The following is a 25,281-nucleotide window of genomic DNA, read 5'->3' as shown; positions in this document are numbered from 1 at the left end:
GCAGTGTGGCTTCCGGGCCTTGGAGGCGTGCAGGCCTGTCACGCCCGTCCTTTGCCCAGCGCTGGCCGGGCCGGCGCCTTTGAGCAGGGAAGCGGTGGAGGTGGCAGGGGCGTGTCCCACCTGGTGCGGAGTGTGCAGGGTCTCTGGAGGAAGTCGAATGCGGGGGGAGTGACGTGAGCTTTCAAGGTGCTTTGAAAGCATCGATTTTTCTGTGTGTTACACCTTTGCTGTCTTCGAGTATATACAGTTCTGCAGAGCAAATCCAGTGACTGTAATTAGACACACCCACACAGCCCTTCTCAGGAGGAGGACTCAGTCCAGTCATGCAGGACACAGGAGTGTGTGTGTGACTTCCTCGGGGAGCTGGATCTCTCCAAGAGTGGTAATGGTTACTCTGGAAGCTGCAGCTGCCAGGGATCCTTTGAGTGTGTGTGATGTTTCTTGTGAAATCAGAGGGTCTTGGGTGGCCCTGGAAACGTTCAGGACAATGAAATGTCTGAGCTGGGCTGCCTGTCTCGTGCCCACGCCTGTCCTTGGTAAAGCTCAGCTCGCCTGACCCGGTGGGCGGAGACCGGCGTCTTCCGGCCGGGGGTGGGCGCGGAGCTCCGGGTGCCTCCGAGGGTGCGGGTGCGCGGCAGTGCGGTGAGGCTCCGGCGCGCGAGCGGGGCGTTCTGGTGTGGACGGGAGGACGGAGCCCCGCGGGCCCCTGGGTCCCGGTGCTGGGGGCTAGTCCGGAGGACTGACCCCGGTGCTGAACGTGCTGCGCTTGGAGACCGTCACCCAGCCCCGCACGCCCACGTGGGGTCCCACCTCGCGGTGAGGCTGAGTCCCAGCCAGGCGGCCCCGGGACCGGGGTCCTGACCCTGCGCCCCCCACGGGCCCGGCGCCTCCAGGCTTCGGTCTCCCGGCTACCGGGTCTCCCTTTGTCCAGGGGCCGCTTCCTCCGTCTGCCTGGGGCCCCAGGCGTCAGCCCTTCTCCTTGGAGTCAGGAGGGAGGGGAAACGCCTTCTGTGGCCTGGCCTCAGTTTACCCACGTGTAGGGCAGGCATGAGGTCACCCGGGAGGGCCTTCACGGGGTCCCGGGCAGAGGGTGGACCGGCCCGGGGCTCGGCCAGCGGCGGCGAGGCTGCGAGGCCTGCGGGCGGCTACAGGCTCTGGGCCGGAGGCAGGCTGTCTTCCATGGCGCTCTGCGGGCCTCCCGGGGGCGGCGTGGCGTGGGGGGGGCGGCGTGGCGTGGGGGGGCGGTGTGCCGTGCCATGGCGTGGCGTGGCGTGGCGTGGGGGGGGCGGCGTGGCGTGGGGGGGGCGGCGTGGCGTGGCGTGGCGTGGGGGGCGGCGTGCCGTGGGGGGGCGGCGTGCCGTGGGGGGGCGGCGTGCCGTGGCGTGGCGTGGCGTGCCGTGGCGTGGGGGGGCGGCGTGGCGTGGGGGGGCGGCGTGGCGTGGGGGGGCGGCGTGGCGTGGGGGGGCGGCGTGGCGTGGCGTGCCGTGGCGTGCCGTGGCGTGGCGTGGCGTGCCGTGGCGTGGGGGGGGCGGCGTGGCGTGGGGGGGCGGCGTGGCGTGGGGGGGGCGGCGTGGCGTGGCGTGGGGGGGCGGCGTGGCGTGGCGTGGGGGGCGGCGTGGCGTGGCGTGGCGTGGCGTGGGGGGCGGCGTGCCGTGGGGGGGCGGCGTGCCGTGCCGTGGCGTGGCGTGGGGGGGCGGCGTGGCGTGGGGGGGCGGCGTGGCGTGGGGGGGCGGCGTGGCGTGGGGGGGGCGGCGTGGCGTGGGGTGCGGCGTGGCGGGGCGTGGCGGGGCGTGGCGGGGCGGCGGGGCGTGGCGGGGCGGCGGGGCGTGGCGGGGCGGGGCGGGGCGGCGGGGCGGGGCGGCGGGGCGGGGCGGGGCGGCGGGGCGGGGCGGGGCGGGGCGGCGGGGCGGGGCGGCGGGCGGGGGGTAAGCTCTAGCAGGGCGGAAGGAGACGGGCCGACGCGATGCTCGCGGTCCGAGGCCGCGCGCCCTCTGGCGCTCGGGGTCCATCCAGGGAGGCGCTCCTGCGTGACCCTGGCCCCCTGCCGCGGGGCCTCGGTGGACACGGGTCCCGGCCCGCGAGGAGCAGCTCTGTGCGTGGAGGCCCGGCTCCCTGGGAGAAAGGCCTCAGCCTGCCGGCCTGGGGGTGGAGAGGAGGGACGCTCTGTGCTCTGTTGTCGCTCAGTTGCCGAGTCGTCCGACCCGGCGACCCCCTGGACGGCAGACCCCAGGCTCCTCTGTCCCCCACTCTCCTGGCGCCGCCCAAACTCTGGTCCTTAGAGACTCCTCTGCAGTGAGGCTGTCGGGAGAACCGAGGGTCCTTGTCTGCAAACCCTTGGCTCAGTGCCCGTACTTAGTACTCTCTTCCCTTTGGCCATCGGGCCCGCCTCACCAGCACCGTCGCCTGCAAGCCCAGTGTCTGTGTGAGCCACTCGCAGACGTGTGTGTGCACAGACGTCCACACGCATTGTCTCAGGCTGTGCTCCCAGGACTGCGTGGAGGCGGCCGGTCTGAGAGCTGCGATTGTAAAGGAAGCTTGGTTTCAGACCTAGCGCTTAGTAACCTGAAGTATTTCCTTTATGATTCTTTAAGTTGATAACATGTTAAAACAGTATGTTGGATCTATTGGGTTAACTAAAACATTATTAGATTTTTAAAAATATTTTATAATGGAGCATAGATGGTTGGATGGCATCACTGACTCAGTGGGCGTGAGTGTGAGCAACGCCAGGAGACAGTGAAGGGCAGAGGAGCCGGGGGTCTGCCGTCCGGGGGTCGCAGTCGGACACGGCTTGGCGGGTGAGCAACAGCAGTTGATTGGCAATGTTGTGCTTGTTTCAGGCGCACAGGGAAGCAGTTCAGCCATACGTGTATCCCTCCTCTTCTCCCAGAGGTTTTCCACGTAGGTTATTACAGCACTCCGAGCAGGGTTCCCTCTTCTACACAGGAGATCCCTGTTGATTATACACAGTAGTGAGCGCATATTCACACAAACTCCTAATTCATCGCTCTCCTCCGCTTTCCCCCGTGGTAACTGCAAGGCTTTTTTCCCCAAAGTCTGGTTCTGTTCTGTAAATAAGTTCTTTTGTATCATAGTTTAGATTCCACTTTTAACTGATAGCCTGTGACATTTTTCATTCTCTGTCTTATTTCATCTAGTGTGATCATCTCTGGGTCCATCCACGTTCCTGCAAATGGCATTATTTCATTTTTTCAAATGGCTGAATGGTATTCCATTGTAGACATGTATACCACATCTTTATCCATTCATCTGTCAACGGATACAGGTTGTTTCCATGTCTTGGCTGTTACAGTGCTGCTTTGAACATAAGGGTGCATGTATCTTTTCGAATTATGGTTTTCTCTGGATATACGCTCAGGAATGGGGTTGGCTCGATCGGATGGTGGGTCTATTTTTAGTTTCTTAAGGACCCTCCGCGCTATTACTGCAGGGTGGGTGCACCAATTTACATTCCCACCAACAGTGGAGAAGGGTTCCCTTCTCTCTGCACCCTCTCCAGCATTTATTGTTTGTGGATTTTTCTGATGATAGCCATTCTGGTTGATGTGAGGTGATATTAATATCTGATTGTGGTTTTGATTTGAACTTTTTCAATAATTAGCAATGTCAAACATCTTTTCACGTGCCTGTCTGTACGTCTTCTTTGGAGAAGTATCTGTTAAGTGGGCTGTTCGTTTTGAAGCTGTTAAGCATCTTGAACTGTTGCTAAATTTGGGGGACCATTCCCTTGTCAGTCACATCATTTGTAAATATTTTCTCCCGGTCTGTGGGTTGTCTTTTCATTTTGTTTATTGTTTCCTTTGCTGTGCAGAAGCTTTTGAGTAGATGCTATTTGTTTATTTTCATTTTTATATCCATTATTCTGGGAGATGGATCAAAAAAGATACTGTTCCAATTTTATATCAGAGAGAGTTCTGTCTGTGTTTTCCTCTAGGAGATTTAAGTGTCCAGTCTCAGATTTAGGCCTCTAATTCGTTTTGAGCTTATTTTTGTGTGTAGTGTTAAAGAATGATCTGATTTTTTTTTTGTATGTAACTGTTTGGGTTTCTCTGCACTGTTTGATGAAGAGACTGTTTCTCTGACACTGGGTAGCCTTGTCTCCTTTGTCATCGATGGAGTGATGATGGGCCTGGTTTATCTCTGGGCTTTGTATTGTTCCACTCATGTTTGTTTCTGTTTTGTGCCAGAAAATGCTTCCTTTGCTGCCTGCAGCTCTGTAGTGTGGTCTGAAGCCGGGGCTCCATCCTCCCTGCTCCATTTGCTCCATTTCTCTTTTGCAAGATTGCTTTGGCTTCTGGGTTTTGTGTGTTTCTGTACAGATTTTTAGGGAGTGGTTTTTTTTTTTTAATTCTAGTTCTGTGAAAAATACTATTGGTAATTTAATAGGGATTGTATTGAATCTGTGGATTGCCATGAATAGTATTTTTCATTTTGACAATTTTGATTCTTCCAATCCAAGCATGTGGTATGTCTTTCCGTCCGTGTATCAATATCAGTTTTGTTCATCAGCGTCTTACAGGTATCAGGGTACGGGTCTTTGGCCTCCTTAGATACTAGGTTTATTCCTAGGTATTTTATTATTTTTGTTGCAGAGCTAAGAGATTGTTGCCCTAATTTGTCTTTCTGACCTTTCATTATTAGTGTGTAAATACGCAAGGGAGTCCTGTGTATCTCTTGTGCGCGCACCGCACTGCGCTTACTGCCGAGCCCCAGGAGGTTTCTGGAGCCGCCGCAGGACTTCTTCGTGCAGTGGGATGCCATCGGCAGTGACGCAGGCTGGCTTCCTTTCCAGTGTGGATTCCTTCTGTTTTTCTTCTCTGATCGCCATGGCTAGGACTCCCGTAAAAGTTGAATAAAAGTGGCAACAGTGGGCATCCTTCTCTTGTTCTCAGTCTTAGAGGAGAGGCTTTCGGCTCTTCACCGTTGGTTATGACGATGGTTATGTGTCTGTTGTATATGGTTTTTATTATGTTGAAGAAGATTCCCTCTATGTCCATTTTCTGTAGAGTTTTCGATCATAAATGGGGTTGGATTTTGTCTAACGCTTTTTCTGCATCTGTTGAGATGATCATATGGTTTTTATTCTTCGGGTGGTTACTGTAATGGCGTTGATTTGCAGATATTGAAACATCCGTACATCTCTGATAAATCCCTGTTGCCGTGGTATATGATCTTTAAATGTATTGTTGGATTCGGTTTGCTGGTATTTTGTTGAGGATTTTTGTATCTTGTGTTCATCAGTACTCTCAGCCTGTAATTTTCCTTTTCTGTGATGTCACACCTGGTTTTGGTATCAAGGTGATGGTGGCCTTGGAGAGTGAGTTGGGCAGCGTTCTGTCGTTGGAAACTTTTGGAAAGAGTTTCAGAAGGATAGGCATTAACTTTCCTCTTATGTTTGATAGAATTTGCCTGCAAAGCCATCTGGTCCTAGACTCTTGTTTGTCGAAAGTTTTTAAATCACAGTTTCAGTTTCAGGACGTCTGACTGATTGGTCTGTTCACATTTTCTCTCTCTTCCTGCCTCCTTCCGTCTTCCTTTCTTCTTGGAGTTTGTCCGTTTCTTCTGGGTTGTCAGTTTTATCGGCATATAGTTGCTTGTGATAATAATCTCTTACGATTCTGTTTCTTTGCTCTGTATCTTCTCTTTTTTCATTTCTGATTTCATTTCTCTTTTTTTTTGGATGAATGTGGCTAAAGGTTTATCAGTTTTCTTTATCTTCTCAAAGAAATGGCTTTTTGGCTTCATTGACCTTTGCTGTTTTTTTTTTTGTTTGTTTCTATTTTTTGTGCCTTGCTCTATGATTTTTTCCAAACTTTGAGGTTTTGTTGTTGTTCTTTGTCTAACTGCTCTAGGTATAAGATTGGGTTGTTTCTTGAGGTACGTTTGTATTGCTGTAAATTTCCCTCTTAGAACTGCTTTTGCTGAATCCCGTAGGTTTTTGGGTTGTGATGTTTTCATTTTCACTCATCTCTAGGAATTTTTTGGTTTCCTCTTTGATTTCTTCAGCAATCCGTTGTTTGTTTAGTAACATTGTTTAGCCTCCAGGTTTTTGTGTTTTTTAGAATTTTTTTCTTGCAGTTGATTTCTGATCTCATAGAGTTGTGGTCAGAGAAGATGCTTGATATGCTTTCAGTTTTCTTGAATTTGCATAGGTTTGCTTTGTTGCCCAGCATAAGATCTGTTCTGGAGAATGTTCCCTGAACACTCGAGAAGAATGTGTATTTGCTGATTCTGGATTAAATGCTCTATGAACATCGATTAAGCCCATCTGGTTTAATGTGTCATTTAAAGCCTGTGTTTCGTTGTTGATTTTGGTGTTAGATGCTCTATCCATTGATGAAAAGTGTTCAAGTCCCCACGGCTGCTGTGTTACTGTCGGTTTTCCCTTTTATGGCTCTCAGCACTTGCATTATATATCGGTGTGCTCCTGTGGTGGATATACAGATTCACAGTGACATTTTCTTTTTGATCCTTGTGATCTTTATGTAGTGTCTCTTTTTGGCTCTTACAAGTCTTTATTTTAAAGTCTGTTCGTAGGATTTCCCTGGCAGTCCAGTGGTTAGGAATCCACCTTGCGGTGCAGGGGACACCGTCTGCTCCCTGGTTGGGGAACTAAGATCCCACACGCTGCAGAGCTCCTGAGCCTGCGGCCGCAGCTGCCGGGCCTGCACACCACACTGCCACCTGGGGCAGCCGGAGAAGCACATTTGAAAAAAGAAAGTCTGTTTGTCTGATATGAGTATTGCTCTTTGGGCTTTCTTCTGATTTCTCTTTGCATGGAATACATTTTCCTATATTTGAAGTGGGTCTCTTGTAGAGTAAATGCTCCAACCAAAAGACATAGACTGGCTGAAATGGATCAAAAGCAAATCAGTCCTGAATATTCACTGGAAGGACTGATGCTGAAGCTGAAGCTCCAATCCTTTGGCCACCTGATGCTAAGAGCTGACTCACTGGAAAAGACCCTGATGCTGGGAGGGATTGCGGGCAGGAGGAGAAGGGGACGACAGAGGACGAGACGGTTGGATGGCATCACTGACTCAATGGACCTGAGTTTGGGTAAACTGCAAGTGTTGGTGATGGACAGGGAGGCCAGGCGTGCTGCGATTCATGGGGTCGCAGAGTCGGACACGACTGAGTGACTGAGCTGAATGGCGCTCAGTCTTTGCTGCTGCATTCAGGCATGTGAGGACCCTCTGTAGTGGCCGTGCACGGGTGTCTCTTGCTGCCGAGCGCAGGCTCTTGGGCAGGCGGGCTTCGGTCACTGGCGCTCACTGGCTTCAGCAGTTGTGGCTTGCAGGCCCCAGAGTGTGGACTCCGCAGTGTGGCGCACGGGCTTAGCTGGCCACGGCGAGTGGAGTCTTCTGGAGCCTGCCTTGGCAGGCAGTGTTTACCCACTCTACCCCCAGGGAAACCCCTTCTCTTGACTTGATGATTAACTTTAGCATTGTGTTTGGATTCCCTTTTCTGTTTGGTGTATCTGTTGTAGATTTTTCTGTTTGCAATTACCACGAGTTTCTCTTAAAAAAAAAAACCAAAAAACGGAGTCGTTTGGCTGCCGCACGTGGGCTGTGCGTTGCGCCCGCGGGGCTGTCTCCCGTGGCCCACAGACTCGCTGTGGTGTTTGGGCTCAGTTCTCTCGGCGCAGGTGTTCGGTGGTTGCATCGCGTGGGCGTGGCAGCTCCGCAGCGTAGGAGCTCTTGGTTCCCCGGTGCTGCGCTGAGTCCCTCAGTCATGGCCCCATGACCCAGTCTGCAACCCCGTGGACTGCGGCCCGCCAGGCTCCTCTGTCCGTGGGATTCTCCAGGCAAGAACACTGGGGTGGGTGGCCACTGCCAGGGATCAGACCTCTGTCCCCTGCCTTGCAAGATGGATTGCTAGCCAGCGGACACCAGGGAAGCCTCGCTGTGAGGTTTTGATGTGGCATCTTCTGTGTGAACAAGGTTCGTGTGCTTCTGAAGCTGCTGGCCCGTTCATTTCAGATGCGCTTGCGGTCTCTGGGTCTGCCCCCCTGGCATCTCGCTGCCTGGGTTGATGTCATTTCATGTGGGGTGATTTCCTACCTTGGCTGTCCGTTTGCATTCACTGGTAAGCTTTTCCGTTCATAATTTCCATGTTTCTAGTTTTGGCCTTTTCTTTTCCACTTAGAGAAGTTCCCCTAGTATCTGTTATAAAGCTGGTTTGGTAATGCGGAATTCTCTTAGCTTTTGCTTGTCTGTGAATCTGTTGATTTTTCTCTTAGGTGTGAGTCAGCGCCTTGCTGGGTGGCTCATTCTTGGTTGTAGTTCTTCCCTTTCATCACTTTAAAAATGTGCCACACCCCTCTGGCCTGCAGTTTCTGTTGAGAAATCTGCTGATACCCTAGGGAGTTCTTTTGTGTGTTATTTGTTACCATTCCTTTGTTGCTTCTAATATGTTTTCTTTGCCTTTGATTTTTGCTGATGTGATTACTACGGGTCTTTTCTCCTTGGGTTTATCCTGCCTGGGACTCTCTGTACTTCCTGGACTTGAGTCTTTCCTTGCTCGTGTTATGGATGTTTTCAGCTGTCACGTCTTCAGATGCTTTCTCGGGTCCATGCTCTCTCCTCCGCGCGCATGTTGGCGCGTTCAGCGTTGTTCCAGAGGTCTCCTCCTTCCTTCTCTTCTCTCTGTTCTGCTCCATGGCAGAGATCTCCAGCGTTCTGTGTTCCAGCTCACCTTATCTGGTCTTCTTCCTCACTTACTTTGGTTTGATCCCTTCTAATGTATTTTTCGTTTCAGTTATTGTTTATCTGTTTGTTTTTTCTTTAGTTCTTCTAGGTGTTTGTTAAACACTTCTTGCGCCTTTTCTGTATTTCCTCCATTCTTGTTCTGAACTCGTGGGTCATCTTCACTATCATTATTCTGAGTTCTTTTTACAGTAGGTTGCCTGTCACCTCTTCACTTAGTCGTCGTTCTGGGGTTCCATCTCCTTCCTTCATTTGGGACTATTCCTTTGATGTCTCATTTTGTCTTAACTTGCCGTGATTGTATTTTCTGTTCCACGGGCTGCAGAATTGTCGTTCTTGCTTCTGTTGTCTGTTCCCTGGTGGCTGAGGCTGGGAGGCTTGTCCGGGCTCCCTGATGGGACTCCACAGCAGGTAGAGTTGGGTCTTGTCCCTCTGGGGTGCAGGCCTGTGCTCAGGGAGACCTGAAGCTTGTCTGCTGATGGAGCAGGCCGTGTCCCCGTGCCGTGTTGCTCGGCAGCACAGGCTCCTACAGGATGTTTGATGGGGCTGATGGCAGCCTTCAGGGGGGTCACACCAGTGGGCACTTCCCAGAGTTGCTGCTGCCGCTGCCTTTGTCCCCACAGTGAGCCTCAGACACGTGCTCTCCACACACCGCCCGCCCCCCCCCCAGCCTCCACAGGAGACCGTGCAGTGCCAGTCTCCCACGAGGCCACCGCTTCTTCCCCCAGGCCCTGGGATGCACAGATCCTCGTGTGTGCCCTTCAGGAGTAGAGTCTCTGTCTCCCCAGCTTGCCTGGAATTCCTGCAGTCACACCTGCTTGCCCTCAAAGCTGGGTTCTCTGGGGGCTCCTCCTCCCATCGCCAGAGCCCCAGGCTGGGACGCCTGGGCAGAGCTTCTCTGCTGAGACTGTATCCCAGTTTTTGCGTTGCCCACCCGGAGGCTATGGAGTTTGGTTTTATTGTGATTCCTCCCTCCTGCCATTTCATTGTGGCTTCTTTGTCTTTGGGCGTGGAGTATCTTTTTAGTAGATTCCAGTGTGGTTTTTGTTTTTTGATGATGACGGTTTTTCATCAGTTGTGATTTTGGTGGTGGTGTGAGAAGGGAATGAGCTCAAGCCCTCATACTCTGCCATCTGGAGCGAAGCTGTTTTTGTATGCCTTTTTCCTCCCTCCCTCTTTGGTTCCCTTCTTTTGTGATTTGATGACTGCCTTTATTGTTGTGTTTGGATTGCTTTCTCTTCTGTGTGTCTATCTATTGTACAGTTTTGGTTTACGGTTACCATGAAGTTTTGATGCTGAAGTCTATACATAAGCAAGCTGTTTTAAGTTGCTGGTCGTTTAATTTCCGGTGCGTCTCCGGCACCCTGCATGTGCTCTCTCCTCCTCTCACAGTTGCTGGTTTTGAGGTCATGTTCGGTGGGGGTGATTTCCTACCTGTACTGTATGCTTGCCTTTACCAGTGAGTTTTCCCATTCATGATTTTTGTGTTTCTAGCTGCAGTGTTTAATTTTCTGCTGGGAGAAGTTCCTTTAGCGTTTGTTCCAAAGCTGGTTTGCTAGTGCTGGATGCTCTTAGCCTCTTGCTTGTCTGCAGAGCTTTTCATTTCTCTGCCAAATCTGAATGAGAGTCTTGCTGGGTAGAGTATTTTGGGTTGCAGCTTCTTGCTTTTCATGACCTTAAACACCTCATCCACTCCCTTCTGGTCCCCACAGTTTCTCCTGGAAGATAAACTGAGAACCTTGTGGAGATTTCCTAGTATGTTACGTTATTGCTTTTCCCTTTTTGCTTTCAATATTTTCTCTGTCTTCTCATTTTTCAGTTTGATTACCGTGTGTCTTGGCATGTTGCTCCTTGAGTTTGTCCTGCCTGAGGCGCTGCACTTCCTGGGCTTGGGTGACTGTTTCCTTTCCAGTGTTAGGAAACTTTTCAGCTATCACCTCTTCAGATATTTTCTCAGGCCCTTCCTCTCTTCCCCTGCATAATGAGAATGTTGGTGGATTTAGTGTTGTCCCGGGGGCCTCTTAGATTGTCCTTGTTTCATTCCTTTTTCTTTGTTCCATGGCAGTGATTTTGAGCATTTAGTCTTCAGTTTATCTCTTCATTCTGCTCAGCTATTCTGCTGCTTATTCCTTCTAGTGTATTTTATTTAATTGAAGGTTAGTTGCTTTATAGAATTATGTTGGTTTCTGCCAAACATCGACACGAATCCGCCACAGGTGTGCACGTGTCCCCTCCCCACTGAACCTCCCTGCCACGCCCCTCCCCACCCCACCCCTCTGGGTTGATACAGAGCCCGTTTGCGTCCCCGAGTCATCCAGCCCACCCCCATTGGCTGTCTATTTTGCATATGGTAATTAAGTTTCCATGTTGCTCTCTCCATACACCCCCCCTCCTTCCTGCCCCCTACCATGTCCATAAGTCTCTTTATGTCTGTGTTTCCATTGCTGCCCTGCAGATTATTTCGTCAGTATGATCTTTCTAGATCCCATATATTTGCATTAGTATATGATACTTGCTTTTGCCTTCCTGACTGACTTCTTTCTGTATGACAGACTCTGGGTTCATCCACCTCATCAGAACTGACTTAAGTGCATTACTTTTTAAGGCTGAGTAACATTTTCTCATGTGAACGTATCACAGCTTCTTCATCCGTTCATCTGTCGATGGACGTCTTGCTCGCTTCCATGCTCTTGGTATTGCAACTCACGCTGCAGTGAACACTGGGGCACGTGTGTCTTTTCCAGTTTTGGTTTGCTCAGGGTATATGCCTAGGAGTGGGATTGCTGTAGCTTTATTCTTAGTTTTTTTTTTTAAGGAATCTCCATACCGTCTTCCATAGAGGCTGTATCAGTTCACATTCCCACCAAGAGTGCAGGAGGGTTCCCTCTCCTCCACACCCTCTTCAGCACTTATTGTTTGTAGACTTTTTGATAATGGCCATTCTGACTGGTGTGAGGTGATATCTCATTGCAGTTTTAATGTGCATTTCTCTAATAACGAGCAATGTTGAGCAGCTTTTCATGTATTTGTTAGCCCTCTGGATGTCATCTTTGGAGAAATGTGTATTGAGGTCTTTTTTCCACTTTTTGACTGGGTGGTTGGTTTTTCTGGCATTGAGTTGTATCAGCTGCTTATATACTTTGGAAATTAATCCTTTGTCAGTTGTTTCATTTGCTATTATTTTTCCTATTCTGAGGGTTGTCTTTCACTTTGTTAATAGTTTCCTTTGCTGTGCAAAAACTTTTTAAGTTTAGTGAGGCCCCACTTGTTTACTTTTGTTTTTATTACTCTAGGAGGTGGGTCATAGAGGATCTTGCTTTGATTTATGTCATCAAGTGTTCTGCCTATGTTTTCCTCAGAGTTTTATAGTTTCTGGTCTTACATTTAGGTCTTTAATCCATTTTGAGTTTATCTTTGTGTTTGGCCACCTCATGCGAAGAGTTAACTCATTGGAAAAGACTCTGATGCTGGGAGGGATTGGGGGCAGGAGGAGAAGGGGACGACAGAGGATGAGATGGCTGGATGGCATCACCGACTCGATGGACATGGGTTTGGGTGGACTCTGGGAGTTGGTGATGGACAGGGAGGCCTGGCATGCTGCAATTCATGGGGTCATGCAGAGAGTGGGACACGACTGAGTGACCGAACTGAACTGAGTTGATGGTGTTAGGAAGTGTTCTAGTTTCATTCTTTTACGTGTAGCCGTCCAGTTTTCCCACCACCACTGATGGAAGAGGCTGTCTTCGCCTCTTGTATATTGTCTAGTCTTGCCTCCTCCTTTGTCAAAAATAAGGTGCCCATAGGTGCATGGGTTCATTTCTGGGCTTTCTGTCTTGTTCCATTGATCTACATTCCTGTTCTTGTGCCAGTACCACACTGTCTTGATGACTGTAGCTTTGTAGTATAGTCTGAAGTCAGTCCCTGACTTCAGGGAGGTTGATTCCTCCAGCTCCATTCTTCTTTCTCAAGATTGGTTTGGCTGTTCGGGGTCTTTTGTGCTTCCATGTAAATTGTGAAATATTTTTGTTCTGGTTCTGTGAAAAAGACCATTGGTAATTTGATAGGCATCACATTGAATCTGCAGATTGCATTTGGTAGTGCAGTCATTTTCAGAGTATTGATTCTTCCAGCCCAGAAATGTGGACTGCCTCTCCATCTGTGTGTGTCATCTTAGATTTCTTCAATCAGTGTCATAATTTTCTGTATACAGTTCTTTTGTCTCCATAGGTAAGTTTATTCCTAGATGTTTAATTCTTTTTGTTGCATTGGTGAATGGGATTGATTCCTTAACTTCTCTGATTTTCCATTGTTAGTATATAGAAATGCAAGTGATTTCTGGGTGTTGGTTTTGTGTCCTGCACCTTTGCTAAATTCACTGATGAGCTCTAGTAACTGTCTGATACCGTCTTTAGGGTTTTCTCTGTACAGTATCATGTCATCTGCAAACAGTGAGAGGTTTAATTCTTCTTTTCCAACCTGGATTCCTTTTATTTCATTTTCTTCTCTGATTTCTGATCTAGGACTTCCCAAAAGTATGTAGAATAATAGTGGTGAGCTTGTCACCCTTGTATTGTTCCTGATCTTAGAGGGAATGCTTTCATTTTTTCACTGTTGAGAATAATGTTTGCTCTGGGCTTATCATATATGGCCTTAACTACATTGAGGTAGGTTCCTTCTGTGCCCCTTTTTTGAAGAGTTTTTATCATAAATGTGTGCTGAATTTTGTCAAAGGCTTTTTCTGCATCTATTGAGATTATCATATCTTTCAATTTGTTATTATGATATATCACATCAATTTTGCATATATTGAAGAATCCTTACATCCTTCAGATAAACCCAAATTGATCATGGTGTATGAGGTTTTTAGTGTGTTGTTGGAATCTGTTAGAATTTCGTTGAGGATTTTTGCATCTATGTTCATCAGTGATACTGGCCCGTAACTTTTTTTGTGTTGTCTTTGTCTGACCTTCTAGTGTGTTTTTCATTTCAGTTACTGTGTTGTACAGCTTTTTGTTGGTTAAATTTTCCAGGTCTCTGTTAAATATGTTGTGTATTTTATTGGTCTATTCTTCGTTCCTTTTCTGAGATCTTGGACCATCTTGAGTACCATTACTCTGAATTCTTTTTCAGACAGATTGCCTCTCTCTACCCCACTTAGTTATTTTTCTGGGGTTTCATCTTCTTCCTTTGTCTGAGACATATTTCTCTGCCATCTTATTTTTGCCCAACTTTCTGGGTTTGTGGTCTCCGTTCCTCACGGCAGAACAGTGATTCTTCTGGGTTCTGGTGTCTGCCCGGTGGAGGTTGAGGTTGGTTCTGGGACTTGTGCAGCCCTGCTGGTGGGAAGGGCTGGAGCCCGCCTGCTAGGGGCCGCAGCTGGGTCTTGGCCCTGTGCTGGGAGGACCGTGTCAAGGGGTGCGCTTGAGGCAGCTGTGGGCTCAGCCGGCCTGCCACCGGCGGGGCTGTCTTCTCGCCTGTCATTTGGCCTGAGGTGTTCCCGCGCTGGAACCCACTGGCCAGGCCAGGCCTCAGTGTGGACGGTGGCCTCTGGGGGCGTCCGCTGTGACGGGTGTCCACGGCCCCTCTCCCCCAGTGTCCTTGTGCCCCCGAGGCCCTCTCGAGCAGCCCGTGGTCTGGGCCACGCTCCCGTGGAGTCTGCTCTCGCTGGGTCTCAGTGCGCGTGAGCCTCCTGTGCCTCCGGAGTGGAGGCCCTGGTGCCCCGAGTCCTGTGGAGTCCTTGCCGTCAGGCCCCGCTGGCCTCCACAGCCAGATGCTCCGGGCTCCTCCTCCCAGCGCCAGGACCCCGGGCGGGGCAGCGGCCATGGGGCTCTGGTGGTTGTGAGAGAATCTCGGTGGCATCGCTGTCCAGCGTGTGGGTCGGTGCCCCTCCCGCAGCAGGTGTGGGATTCGTTTGTTCTGTGGAAGTGCCCCTCCTCCCAGTCACTGGTGCTGCGTTGTCTTTGGAAGTGGAGTGTGTGTGTCAGTAGGTTCCAGGCCTCCAGCCGATGGTGGTTGGCAGTTAGCTGGTGAGCCCGGGCCCCTTCCGCTCTGCAGACGTGTCTGCAGCCAGCTGACCCTTCAGCACCTGCCGGGCTGAGGGCCGCGGGCCGAGCGGGTGGCTGCAACGCCAGGGCCCGCGGTGGCCTGTTCATCTCGCCTGGCGTGCCTCCCCGAGCCTGACCTCAGGCTGGGCGGGGAGGGCCGGGCTCACCGCCCCGCGTTTCCTTCTCGGGCAGCCCCGTGCCGCAGGTCTCCGCGCGGCCGCTGTCCCGTGGGGCGGCCTCGTCACACCACAGCCCCCGGGGTTACACGCTCCGATCAGGACCTGCCCCGATGGCCAGTCAGTCAGTGCAGAGAACGAGATGGTGAACGGGTGTTTTCTCTCCCAAAGCACTTAGAAATCGCCGGATTCCATATGCCCCTTGCAGGGGGTTAGCAGGTGGGCGAGGTTCCTCAGTAAGTGGGTGCCTGTTCGCTCGTCACTGCCGTGTGGCCACGTCGCTCGGTGCTGAGGGGACAGCAGGGCGTCCCCGTCTAAGGGTTCGCACTGCCGCGCGGCAGTGACAGCCCCGAGCCAGCCAGCCGGCCGCGGCCTGCGGCTCAGGGCGCGCGGAGGGAGCTGCGGGGGCGCGGGCGCAGGCCGCGGGTCTGCGGGGTGTGGCCGGGAGGAGCGGGCGCGTCCCGCTCTGTTCCCCGGGTGTGCGCTGTCCGTGGTCTGTGACCCCGAGACGCTGCCCAGACTGAGCCCCCAAGGACAGTCTCGTCCCGCAGCCCCCGCTGTCGGGAGCTCACGGCGGGGCTCTAGGGGGGTGGCCGAGGGTACTCGGGGGGCTGCCTCATCTGCAGGCCTGACCGGGGCGGCCGATGCTTCCAGGCCGGCTCATCACACTTGCCCGGAGGCTGCGGCTGCTGCTGAGCAGAGGGCTGGGCTGCTGGGCACGCGGCAGCCGCCTCCCGCGGCCTTGTCACGGCCGGGCCGGCCCCTGCGCCCGTCTCAGGGCCAGGTCGCGGGCTGCGCCCCTTTGCAGGCGGGCTGAAGTTCCACTCCCCGGAGGAGGGGCCGCACAGAGTGGTTTCAGACCGCCCCGTGTGTTACACCTCAGCTCTTAAACAGTTTTATTTCATGGTTCAAAAAAAAAAAAAAATGGGTGAAGTGGTATGAAGTGGTCGTTTTTAGGACTAGTGTTCCCTGCTCCCGAGGAGGTGACGGCGCGCTGGGCCCCAGGTAGAGGATCGGCCGCCCGCGGACCCGCGTGGAGGGTTGCAGGCCCAGCCGGTGCCGGGGAAGGCGGAGGCCGGGGTCTGGGGGCCCGCGGCGCTGGGACGACTGCGGCCGGCGTGTGACGGCCGTGCGCGCGGCTCTGCCCTGCCCGCCCGCGGGGCGAGGAGGGCCGCGGACGGGCCCCCGCCTGCCCCCGGGGCCCCTGCCGCGAGGACGGCCGGCCCGCCTGTGAGCGCTGCGCCCCCGCCAGCCGCTCGTCCGCAGCCCGGCTCTCCGGCGAGGGGCGCCCACCCCGAGAAGGGCTGGGTCTGCCGCCGGGGGCTGTCATGGGACGAGCCGGGGCTCCGGGCTGTGTCTCCGGGGCCCACTTCCTCCCCCGGCCCCGCGTTCTCCCCTCCCGACGCCCGTTCTCCTTGGTCGGCGGTGGAATCGCTGCATCAGAACCGCTTGTCGTCTGGCCTGAGGAGCGAGGCCCCGCAGGGTGGAACGGGTTTCGGGGGAGCCTTGGGCGCCTTGCAGACCCCGGGGGGCTCTTTCGCGCGGGAAGCTGCAGAGGCTCGTCTGGTGCCTCTTGGCCCCACCGGAAGCGAGGGTAGAGGCCCCGCGCCGGGAGCCTCTGTGGACTCCAGGACGCGGGTCCCCTCCCGCCGGGCACCGCCTGGCGTGTGACCTCGGCCCGTGATGTCCGGGCCCCTCCACGCTCTGACAGCGGGGCAGCTGCGGGCCTCCGTGGGAACGCCGCCTGAGCCCCTCCGGTGGTGTGATGGGGCCGCCACTCCCGGTGGGGAGGTCCCCGCGGAGGGCCACACCGGCTGGGGGTGGCAGACCCTCACGGGGCGGGAGGCCAGCTCCCCGAGAGGCGGCCGGGGTCTGGGGGTGGAGGCTGAGTGCCCGGGACCCATGTGCCCCAGGACAGGCTGGTGGCTGCAGGCTGGGGTGCCGGTGGTGTCTGCCTCGGGCGGATACTGCAGTTCAGTCCTTTACAGGTGCCCTGACCGGCGGTGGGGTGACCTTGGCCAGTAGGGCTGCTTCTCCAGGAGACCCCGCCAGGCCTCCGGGCTGAGCCCCCTCCCCGCTGTGGGGCTACCCTGCTGCCCCCTGCTGCGCCCAGCCCCTCGCTGGCTCAGCCTGTCCCCTGGGGTCACGGTCTCGGGACGGGGGTGTTTGGGGTGTCCCCCAGGTGGGGGGCCAGCCCCAGCTCAGCCCAGCCTTCCTGAGCCCGGAGCCCCTTGTCTGTAAGAAGCGTCGTCAGCCCGCCAGCTCCTCGGCTATCGTAACGGAGAGCACGCAGAGCGCTGGCTTTGCACTGGGTGCTTACAGTGTAAATGTTGGCCTTTTTTTTGGTGGACTGAGCTCTTCAAAAAAAAAAACTGACTCTTCTTCCTCTTTTCATCCCCAGCACCTGGCACAGTGCCTGGGATATAAGTAGGTACTCAGTGAATGTTTACTTGAGTCAAATGAATCACTTTTAGCATAAACAGATATTTCTCCAAATATCTTGTGTCCTATTTATTATTCCCTAAATAAGGTTTCGCCCTTGTTTTGACGTGTGTGGTCTTTTGGAGGAAGAGCTGGAGCAGCGTTGGCACCCAAAGCGGGTGGGGTGGGGGGACCCATCCGCCCCAGAGCCCTTGGAACCTTCCTGGGATTCCCTCCCTGGGTCCCCAGAGAGGCTGTCAGGCCAGGCCCGTGTTGATGATCCAGCCGTGGTGGTTTCCTCCCAGATTCTCAGAATCTGCACCAGGTACACCCCAGAGCAAGACACTATGACGTTTTCGGATGGCCTGACCCTGAATCGAACCCAGATGCACAACGCCGGCTTTGGCCCTCTGACCGACCTGGTGTTCACCTTCGCCGGCCAGCTCCTGCCGCTGGAGATGGACGACGCGGAGACGGGCCTTCTCAGCGCCATCTGCCTGATCTGTGGAGGTACCACCGCCCAGAACACCCTCGTGAGAGTCCGTGGAGAGCAGCTCACACTTGTAAATTATGGGAGACTCTTCATCTCCACTTTGGAGTTATTTTGCATGGAAAGGACGTGTGGATGAAACCAGGCATGCATGCTTAGAGTTTGTTGCATTTTTCCGTATTATTGTAAGTTAAAGGCATTTGGGGTTTTCCTGCTCTGAAATACCAAAATGCTACTTCTGCATTGCACAGCTGCTGTTTTAAAGGTAGGATCAGACCATCGTAAAGTGAATTGCCTGGGGACATTCTTAGGATGAGTCAGGGAGCCTGCTGGTGCTGTTTGCCAAGGCGGGGGCTAGGAAGTGTAGTCTCGGCATTGGCCCCCCTACCTCGAGAGGGCTGGTGTGAAGCCAGGTTCTACTTGGTGGTGACACCCTCACTGGCCCACCAGGAGCCACTGCCTTTAATTGGGGGCTGGTTTACCTGCATTTTAACCATCTGGGTGAGGGCTCCTCTAATTCAGTTCAGTAGTGACACCTCCTGGTCAAGCGCAGTAATTCTCTGCTTGGGATAAAGGCCACCAGCCTTCCAAATGTGGTTTGACCAACGAGGGCAGTCATTTTCAAGTATCACAGCTTAAAACAGTCGCGTCTGTATGCTCAGTCATGTCCAACTCTTTTGTGACCCCTTGAACTCTATGCCGCCAGGCTCCTCCATCCGTGGGATTCTCCAGGCAAGAACCCTGGAGTGGGTTGCCATTTCCTCCAAGGGATCTTCCCGACCCGGGGATGGAACCCGTGTTTCCTTCAGTGGCAGGCGGGTGCTTTACCACTGAGCCACCTGGAAAGCCCAGAACAGCTGCACACACCTTCAAATGTGCTTATGGGATTGAATCGCAAGATTAATGTGAGGAGGCGGGGGCATGGGCAGGGACTCGCCAGAGTACAGAGCTCATTCTGTCCTGACCTCAATTATTTAATACCTTGTTTCTGGAATCCAGACCGTCAGGACCTTGAAGAACCAACAAAAGTAGATAAGCTACAAGAACCACTGCTGGAAGCACTAAAGATTTACATCAGAAAGAGACGGCCCAGCAAGCCTCACATGTTCCCAAAGATCCTGATGAAGATCACAGACCTCCGCAGCATCAGCGCGAAAGGTGCGTCCCGCCCGCTGCACCCCCCCGCCAGGTGGGCTGGCTGTCCTGACCGCTGCACGTGGCCTTTTTAGAAGGGTTTTAATGCAGGGCGTTTGACCATAGGTACCTTTCTGTTATTTTGGAATTCATTTCTCATTCACAAAAAGAAGGAGGGTGCCTCCTCTTAAACCTCATACCTTAGCCCACGCAGTGATCTTAGCAGATTATGAGAAGGGCTTTACAGTTTGTGACTTAAGTGATTAGAAAAAGCGTTTCCAAGAGAACATGCTGCATGCCGGGTGACTGGCTCTGTCACTTTCTCGCTGCGTACGTTTCATTCCAGCTTTCCACACGCTCTCTGGTTTGTGTGCACTTAATCCCAGTTTTTCCTGATCACCCAAACCTCACGAGAAAGTCAGCGGTGCTTCAGGCGCCCGTTGTGGTCCCCTCTCTCCGCAGGCTGCCTGGTGCGGCCCCCTCTCTCCGCAGGCTGCCCACCACCCTGGGCACAGACAGGTTTGCTTGTGCACCTCTAAGAAAGGGGAGTTTTCCTCCTGGAGAGGTGTTCGTGTTCTTGCCTAGTGATTTCCAGTTTGCACGGCCACTGGGGCGGTTACAGAAGTGCGTGGAGCCACAAGCCAGCTGCGGGCGAGAGCAGAGCTCTCCTGCCAAAGGGCAGGCTGGGCCGGGTCCCTGGGCGGACCTGCTGCTTCCCCTTCCCTGAGAACCGCTGAGCAGGGGGCAGGTCACGTTTCAGAAAGTGTGCTTAGAAGCACAGCACTCATGTTTGACAGGCAGTTCCGGCCCCCGAGCCCCTTCTCAGAGGCCTGGGAGGACATATAGTGCCGACCACTGGCATCTTGAGGGCTTTGACCTCACAGCAGTGATGCTGCTGGGCCCGCGCTCGCCCGGCAATGCTCACGGGATGCGAGTCCTGTGACCCGCCTCGTCCACATGGGGGACTCGGGCACTTGCGGTGTGGTTGGTGCCCCTGAGGCAGTGTGATGGATTTTACCCGGGTCTCCGGTGTTGCAGGCAGATTCTTTGCCGCCTGAGCCCCGAGCGAAGCCCTTCAGTGTTGAGGAGCCACAGGTAGCAAGCGGCGGGGCTGCTGGCGCCGCCCTGGGCCCTCGGGTCCTGCCGCCTCTCCTGGGCACTGCCGTCCTTTCGCTGTTCTCAAGAGACACTTCCTGGTCTCGCACCAGGAGCTTCTCTGTCAATGATGCTGAGTAAACACACACCAGGACTGTTTCCCAGAACTGGCCGAGTGGTGGAGTCGATCACATCTCCCATCCTCCCGTCTCCGCTGCTGCCCACAGAGGGAGCGGGGGTGTCTGGGCGCCGTCCCACGCGCAGGCCCGGGCGCCCTGAGCTCCCCCACCGTGAGGGGGTGAGAGCAGACCCGGGTGTCCCTGTCTACTGGATTCTATTCTCTCTTTCTAAAAGGTGCAGAGCGTGTAATTACCTTGAAGATGGAAATCCCTGGCTCGATGCCGCCGCTCATTCAGGAAATGCTGGAGAACTCTGAAGGGCACGAGCCCTTGACCCCCAGCTCCAGCGGGCACACGGCGGAGCCCAGCCCCAGCGTCTCCCCCAGCTCCGTGGAGCACAGCGGCGTCGGCCAGTCCCCACTGCTGCAGTGAGACACTTTCTGGCTACTCCAACATTCCCCAGAACCTTCACTCCTGGGATTTAAAATGCAAGAAACATTTTTACTGCTGCTTAGTTTTTGGACTGAAAATATATTAAAACTCAAGAAGGACCAAGAAGTTTTCGTATGTATCAACATATACCCCTCGCTGTCTAACTTACCTAGAAGTACAAACTTTTTAAATTCTAAAAATCAGCCATTTCATGCAACCCCAAGCTAGTTAAAAGCCTCTATTTTCCCGTTTGAACACTCAAGACTGCATGGCAAAGACCCAGCCAGCTCGGTTCACCCTGGTCGCGTTTCCGGAGACTCTGTACATACAGCAGTGCGGCTCTGCGCTCCCACGCGTCCGCGGCTCTTTCATGTCCACACTCCAGGTCACCAAGACCGCGGTCGCGGAGCAGATTACTGTGCGTGTCCGGTTGAGAGAGGGTCGAAAGGATGCGTATTTTGCTTTCACAGAACAATCAAGACATCCAGGTAAGGCAGCGGAGTATTGAAGTGTGACGAGATAAGGCTAAAGATACTCTAATTCAGTTAGTGTAGACGCTTGTCCTTGCTCTTCGGATGCTCTCAAGCCGCGTCTTTTATTTCCTGTCGCCCAGTAAATGTATACAGGTCCACTGTGCTGGCAGGAGAGCGTTCTCTATCGGTGTAACTGCCAGCTCAGTTACCAAATGCCATTTGTTCAGTTGTTGATGTCACTTTAAATTAAAAATGGTTTATTACTTGTTTAATGACATAACTACACAATTTTTTTTAAAGATACATTTTTACAGTGATGATAGCCTCCAAGGCAGCAACACTGTTCAGTGTTAATACGTTTTTGTTTACCTGTTCACAAGCCATTACGGAGCTTTCATGGGATGACGATGGGCTGGTCTGCCACCTGTACCAGGTAACTCTGTGTCCTGAGAGGTAGGGGCTGACCCCCCCACCCCACCCCCACCCCCCACAAAGTCATGGGCAGAGAGTCTGCATCCTCGGGCCCGGTTCAGTCACTATGAAGTGGGATGGAGTGGTTAACAGATACAAGTGTCAGTTTCTTAGTTCTCATTTAAGCACTAGTGGATTTTTTTTGGATATATTAGCAAGTCTGTGATGTGCTTTCACTGGCTGTTTGTACATTGAGATCGTATAACAGTGCTTTCTATGTTCATATACTGTTTACCTTTTTCCATGGAGTCTCCTGGCAAAGAATAAAGTATATTTATTTTAAAGGTGTATGGGAGCTTTTACTGCACGTTCATCTTTAGTTAAAGAGACGGAGAACACAGTTCCATTTTTAATGTTTAAATTTCATTTCAAAAAGCAGGTCTGTAGTCTGCAATCATGACAATTAAAATCTGTGCTAATGCACAAGTCTATAACAATTCTACAAGCCAATCAGACAGTACGTGACATTTCAATGAGTAAAAAAGAGCATAAAACTGTATGTGTAAGAACAAAATGTTAAAAGGCCTACCACAATAATAAAAAACCATCAATTACATCACATTAAAATAAGCCAGATGTACAAAAGTCTGAGACAGCAAAGACAAAAAGGACAACACAAGTTATCTTCTGAGAACTGTTTCTGTGCTCGGTGGGCACTTAACTAAACATTGCAAAATCGACATCTTCCTCATCAGAGTCTGCAAAATATTTTACTTCTTTCCTCGCCCGGCCAGTCCGCGGCAGTGATGGTGGCTCAGTGGTGAGGTCTGAGGGGAAGAGGTCCACATCTGAGTCCTCATCAAAAGAGGTTTTCTTCGGCTTCTGGGGTTTAAAAAAAAAAAAAAAAGTTAAAACACCAAAGTTAAAGGACTAGTTATTCCTTCACTTACTTTGGGACATACTGAAAATAAGTATGTAACTTAAGTGTGAGGCCCATTACCTAATTCTCTATGATGATAATACTTACACCATTACTTCTTTCTAACCTTATGTTACCCAGCAACTATGCACAGGAAAATAAGAATTCAACTTACTGCTAAGTGCCTGTCGGCTCGTGAGCAGAGAACAAGACGGCGCACAGCAGGCTGCACGCGAGGCGAGCATTTGTAAACGTGCCGAGGCCGCTCGCCGGGGGGCCCAGTCCCAGCAGACGGCTGGGTGGAAAGGGCCAATGTAAAGAACACCACACAGCTGACGGCATCTGCTCGTATTTTTAAGTTTTAAAAGGAAGACAGAGAAAAGGGGGGCATGTGATGTTATTAATTTACCTAAAAGAGAGAGTGTACTTCTGGAGAAGCGTCAGGCTAATTGGGAGAATTATCCACAGTCAAGTGAGTTCAAGTTAGAAAATCAAATTGGTCCTTGTCAAATCAATTTGCAAAAAAGAAATAGCTTTTATTTGATCTGAAAATTAATATTTCAGTTAAGGAAGCATGTAACTTCTGCCACTGGAGGAAGTGGAGTACTCTTAAGTAGGCTAATTTATGCAACACTTGTATCCAAGAGATGGTCCTGATTATATAAATTTTATACCTGGATAACTTTTTAACCATAAACAAGCCCCCTATGGATAAGAGATGCTGGGTTAAAGCTGTATCAAGACATGATAGTAATAAGCAAACTAAGCCAGTTACACATCATCTTAAAACCATACATTAAAAGATGCTCCTATTACCTTGCTTGGTGGTTTGGAGGTTTTCCTGCCAGGATTGTAATCACCTTCATTTTCAGAACCAGATGCTTTCCTCTTCTTTGCCCCTCGGCCTTTACCTTAAAATGATACAAAGCAGTTTTTTCTCCCAAAGTTAAGTGCAGGATAAAAAGATAGATACCAGAACCCACTTTCCTTCTTGGGAGCCCTAATCTCTTAGCGTGACTGACGTGGAAAAAGTCCGTCAGCAGCACTAGTCACGCCAACCCCAGAGCATAAGGTGGTTCACAACTACATTTAAACCAGTGGGGATGTCCTCGTGGCAGATTCTAATGACCAAGCCCCTAATGCATAAAACATCTGCACATCCCGTGGTGCTTGGGCCTGAAGCAAAAATCTTAAAGAGTATGCGGTACTAAAAATTAGTTCCTATTTGCCACAGACTAGTACTTTTAAAAATATAATATGAATCACTAGGAAAGTAATATATGGTTTAAATACCTACTCTAAATTTTACTTATCACACTAATAACAACCAGTTGCATATCCCATTTTAAGCAGCACAATCCTAAAGTAAGTCACCCCAGCATTAGTCATGAGAGCATCTGTCAAATTTCCACATTCCTTCTCAGATTAGAATCACCCCCCTGTAAGCCTAGTTTTTTCCTCTACCTCATTCTCACTGGAAGAAAGTGAAAGGTAAAACATGAATGGTTACCAAATGTTCCTACAGTGAAGCCGGAGACAGGAAATGGAAGTAAATGGCAACTCTAAATGTGTTAAAGTTCAGGAGCTATGGCTAGATTGTATGGTAAGAAAAGATAGCTATGTGGCCTTGGGATGTCATGTCTGATCAGATGAATCGGTAAGATGGCACTGTTTTAAGCCATGCACGTGAACAGGTCCACCTCCCAAGTCCCTGTTTCTCGTCTGCCCCCATTCTCCCTTGGGGCCATGTAGGTCTATCTCCTTACCCGAACCACCACTTTAAGAAATAGACACACTGATGCCAGTATCTTATCAGCTGGTGAAATACAGAACCGCTACCCTTAGAGAAGCCATGGATTCCGCTAAAAGCACCCCTGAGACCCACAGGCCACGGGGAGAGGAGCTGGTGCTGTGCCAGGAGGGGCCCCGAGGGCAGCTGTTTCCACCCCGAGACGAGGATGAGGCTCTGCCTGCCAGCCCTCCAGCCTCCTGCAAGGAGTCCCACACTTTAAGAGGAGCCCTCCCTGCCTTTTAAGGAATGACTTCCAGTGAGTCCCCTGCAGGGGGTCTTTGACCCATTCTCTGGTTGCAAGAGAGATCTTTGTTTCACAAATCAAGAAATTGAGACTCACTGACTGGGCCAAACTGCTGTACACTTCCTTAGGATTCTAATTGAGCACTGATTCTTAGAACATTGTTTATTGAAGAGTAAAGAGACTTAAAACAGGTACCCAGTCTCTCTAACCTCAATGAGTAGAAGAAACAAATGCTTTGCACATGGAATGTGCTGAGATAGTCACACAAAGGTAATCACTCACCTTTTGGTGCTGTTTTCTTTGGAACGCCGAATTCAGAATCCGAGTCAGAGTTCACAGTCTCTACTTTCTTCTGTTTGGGGGCCCTCTTGGGCTTAGGGGCTGTATCTAAAGACGGTTTTCCTATTAAGCAAATGTCCATTTCACAGATCAATGTAATATACTTAACCAACAACCCAAGCTGAATCCCGTAATGACAGGGTTTCTTACTGCTGACATGGAGATGAGTGGCCTTGCATAGTAAAATGGTCTCATCTGGTGCCAGCGTAAGGCAAATAACTGCTGATTGGTGACAAAATGCTTTTTTATTATATGTAACTTGCCTTTTGATGATTCAAGTGACATTTTAAACAAGGGCCATTAAAGTGAGTGAGTAAGGGCGAGAATAGGTCACCCCTGATTCTCCTGAGCCGGATCCTCAGGGCAGGCGAGTGCCAGCTGTGCTGGCCTTAACACTGAACTCTTAACCTGTTAGGAGTGAACGGCTTGATGAAGGAAACAGGCTCATCACTGGAAGAGGCAC

General features: G+C 51.9%; 2 protein-coding genes across 2 annotated transcripts in view; one reads left to right on the top strand and one right to left on the bottom strand.

Moving 5' to 3' along the window:
• Window positions 1-21,859, top strand: part of RARB (retinoic acid receptor beta) — a 183,383-nt gene extending 161,524 nt beyond the window's left edge. The window contains exons 6-8 of the mRNA XM_052661557.1: window positions 17,676-17,880; window positions 18,860-19,018; window positions 20,444-21,859. Coding sequence (XP_052517517.1) covers window positions 17,676-17,880; window positions 18,860-19,018; window positions 20,444-20,640 — 561 coding nt within the window. The 3' untranslated portion in view covers window positions 20,641-21,859. The remainder of the gene's footprint in view (window positions 1-17,675; window positions 17,881-18,859; window positions 19,019-20,443) is intronic.
• Window positions 21,860-21,925: 66 nt separating this feature from the next.
• The window catches only part of TOP2B (DNA topoisomerase II beta), a 48,102-nt gene continuing 44,746 nt past the window's right edge, over window positions 21,926-25,281 (bottom strand). Inside the window, exons 33-35 of the mRNA XM_052661556.1 lie at window positions 24,762-24,866; window positions 23,260-23,354; window positions 21,926-22,406 (exon numbers count right to left, since the gene is read on the bottom strand). Of these exons, the coding sequence (XP_052517516.1) occupies window positions 22,242-22,406; window positions 23,260-23,354; window positions 24,762-24,866 (365 nt within the window). The 3' untranslated portion in view covers window positions 21,926-22,241. The remainder of the gene's footprint in view (window positions 22,407-23,259; window positions 23,355-24,761; window positions 24,867-25,281) is intronic.

Source organism: Budorcas taxicolor, chromosome 24, assembly GCF_023091745.1.
Source record: "Budorcas taxicolor isolate Tak-1 chromosome 24, Takin1.1, whole genome shotgun sequence".
Taxonomy (NCBI): Eukaryota; Metazoa; Chordata; class Mammalia; order Artiodactyla; family Bovidae; genus Budorcas; species Budorcas taxicolor.
The sequence above is the reverse complement of the archived record's forward strand: the minus strand, read 5'-3'. Positions and strand labels throughout refer to the sequence as shown.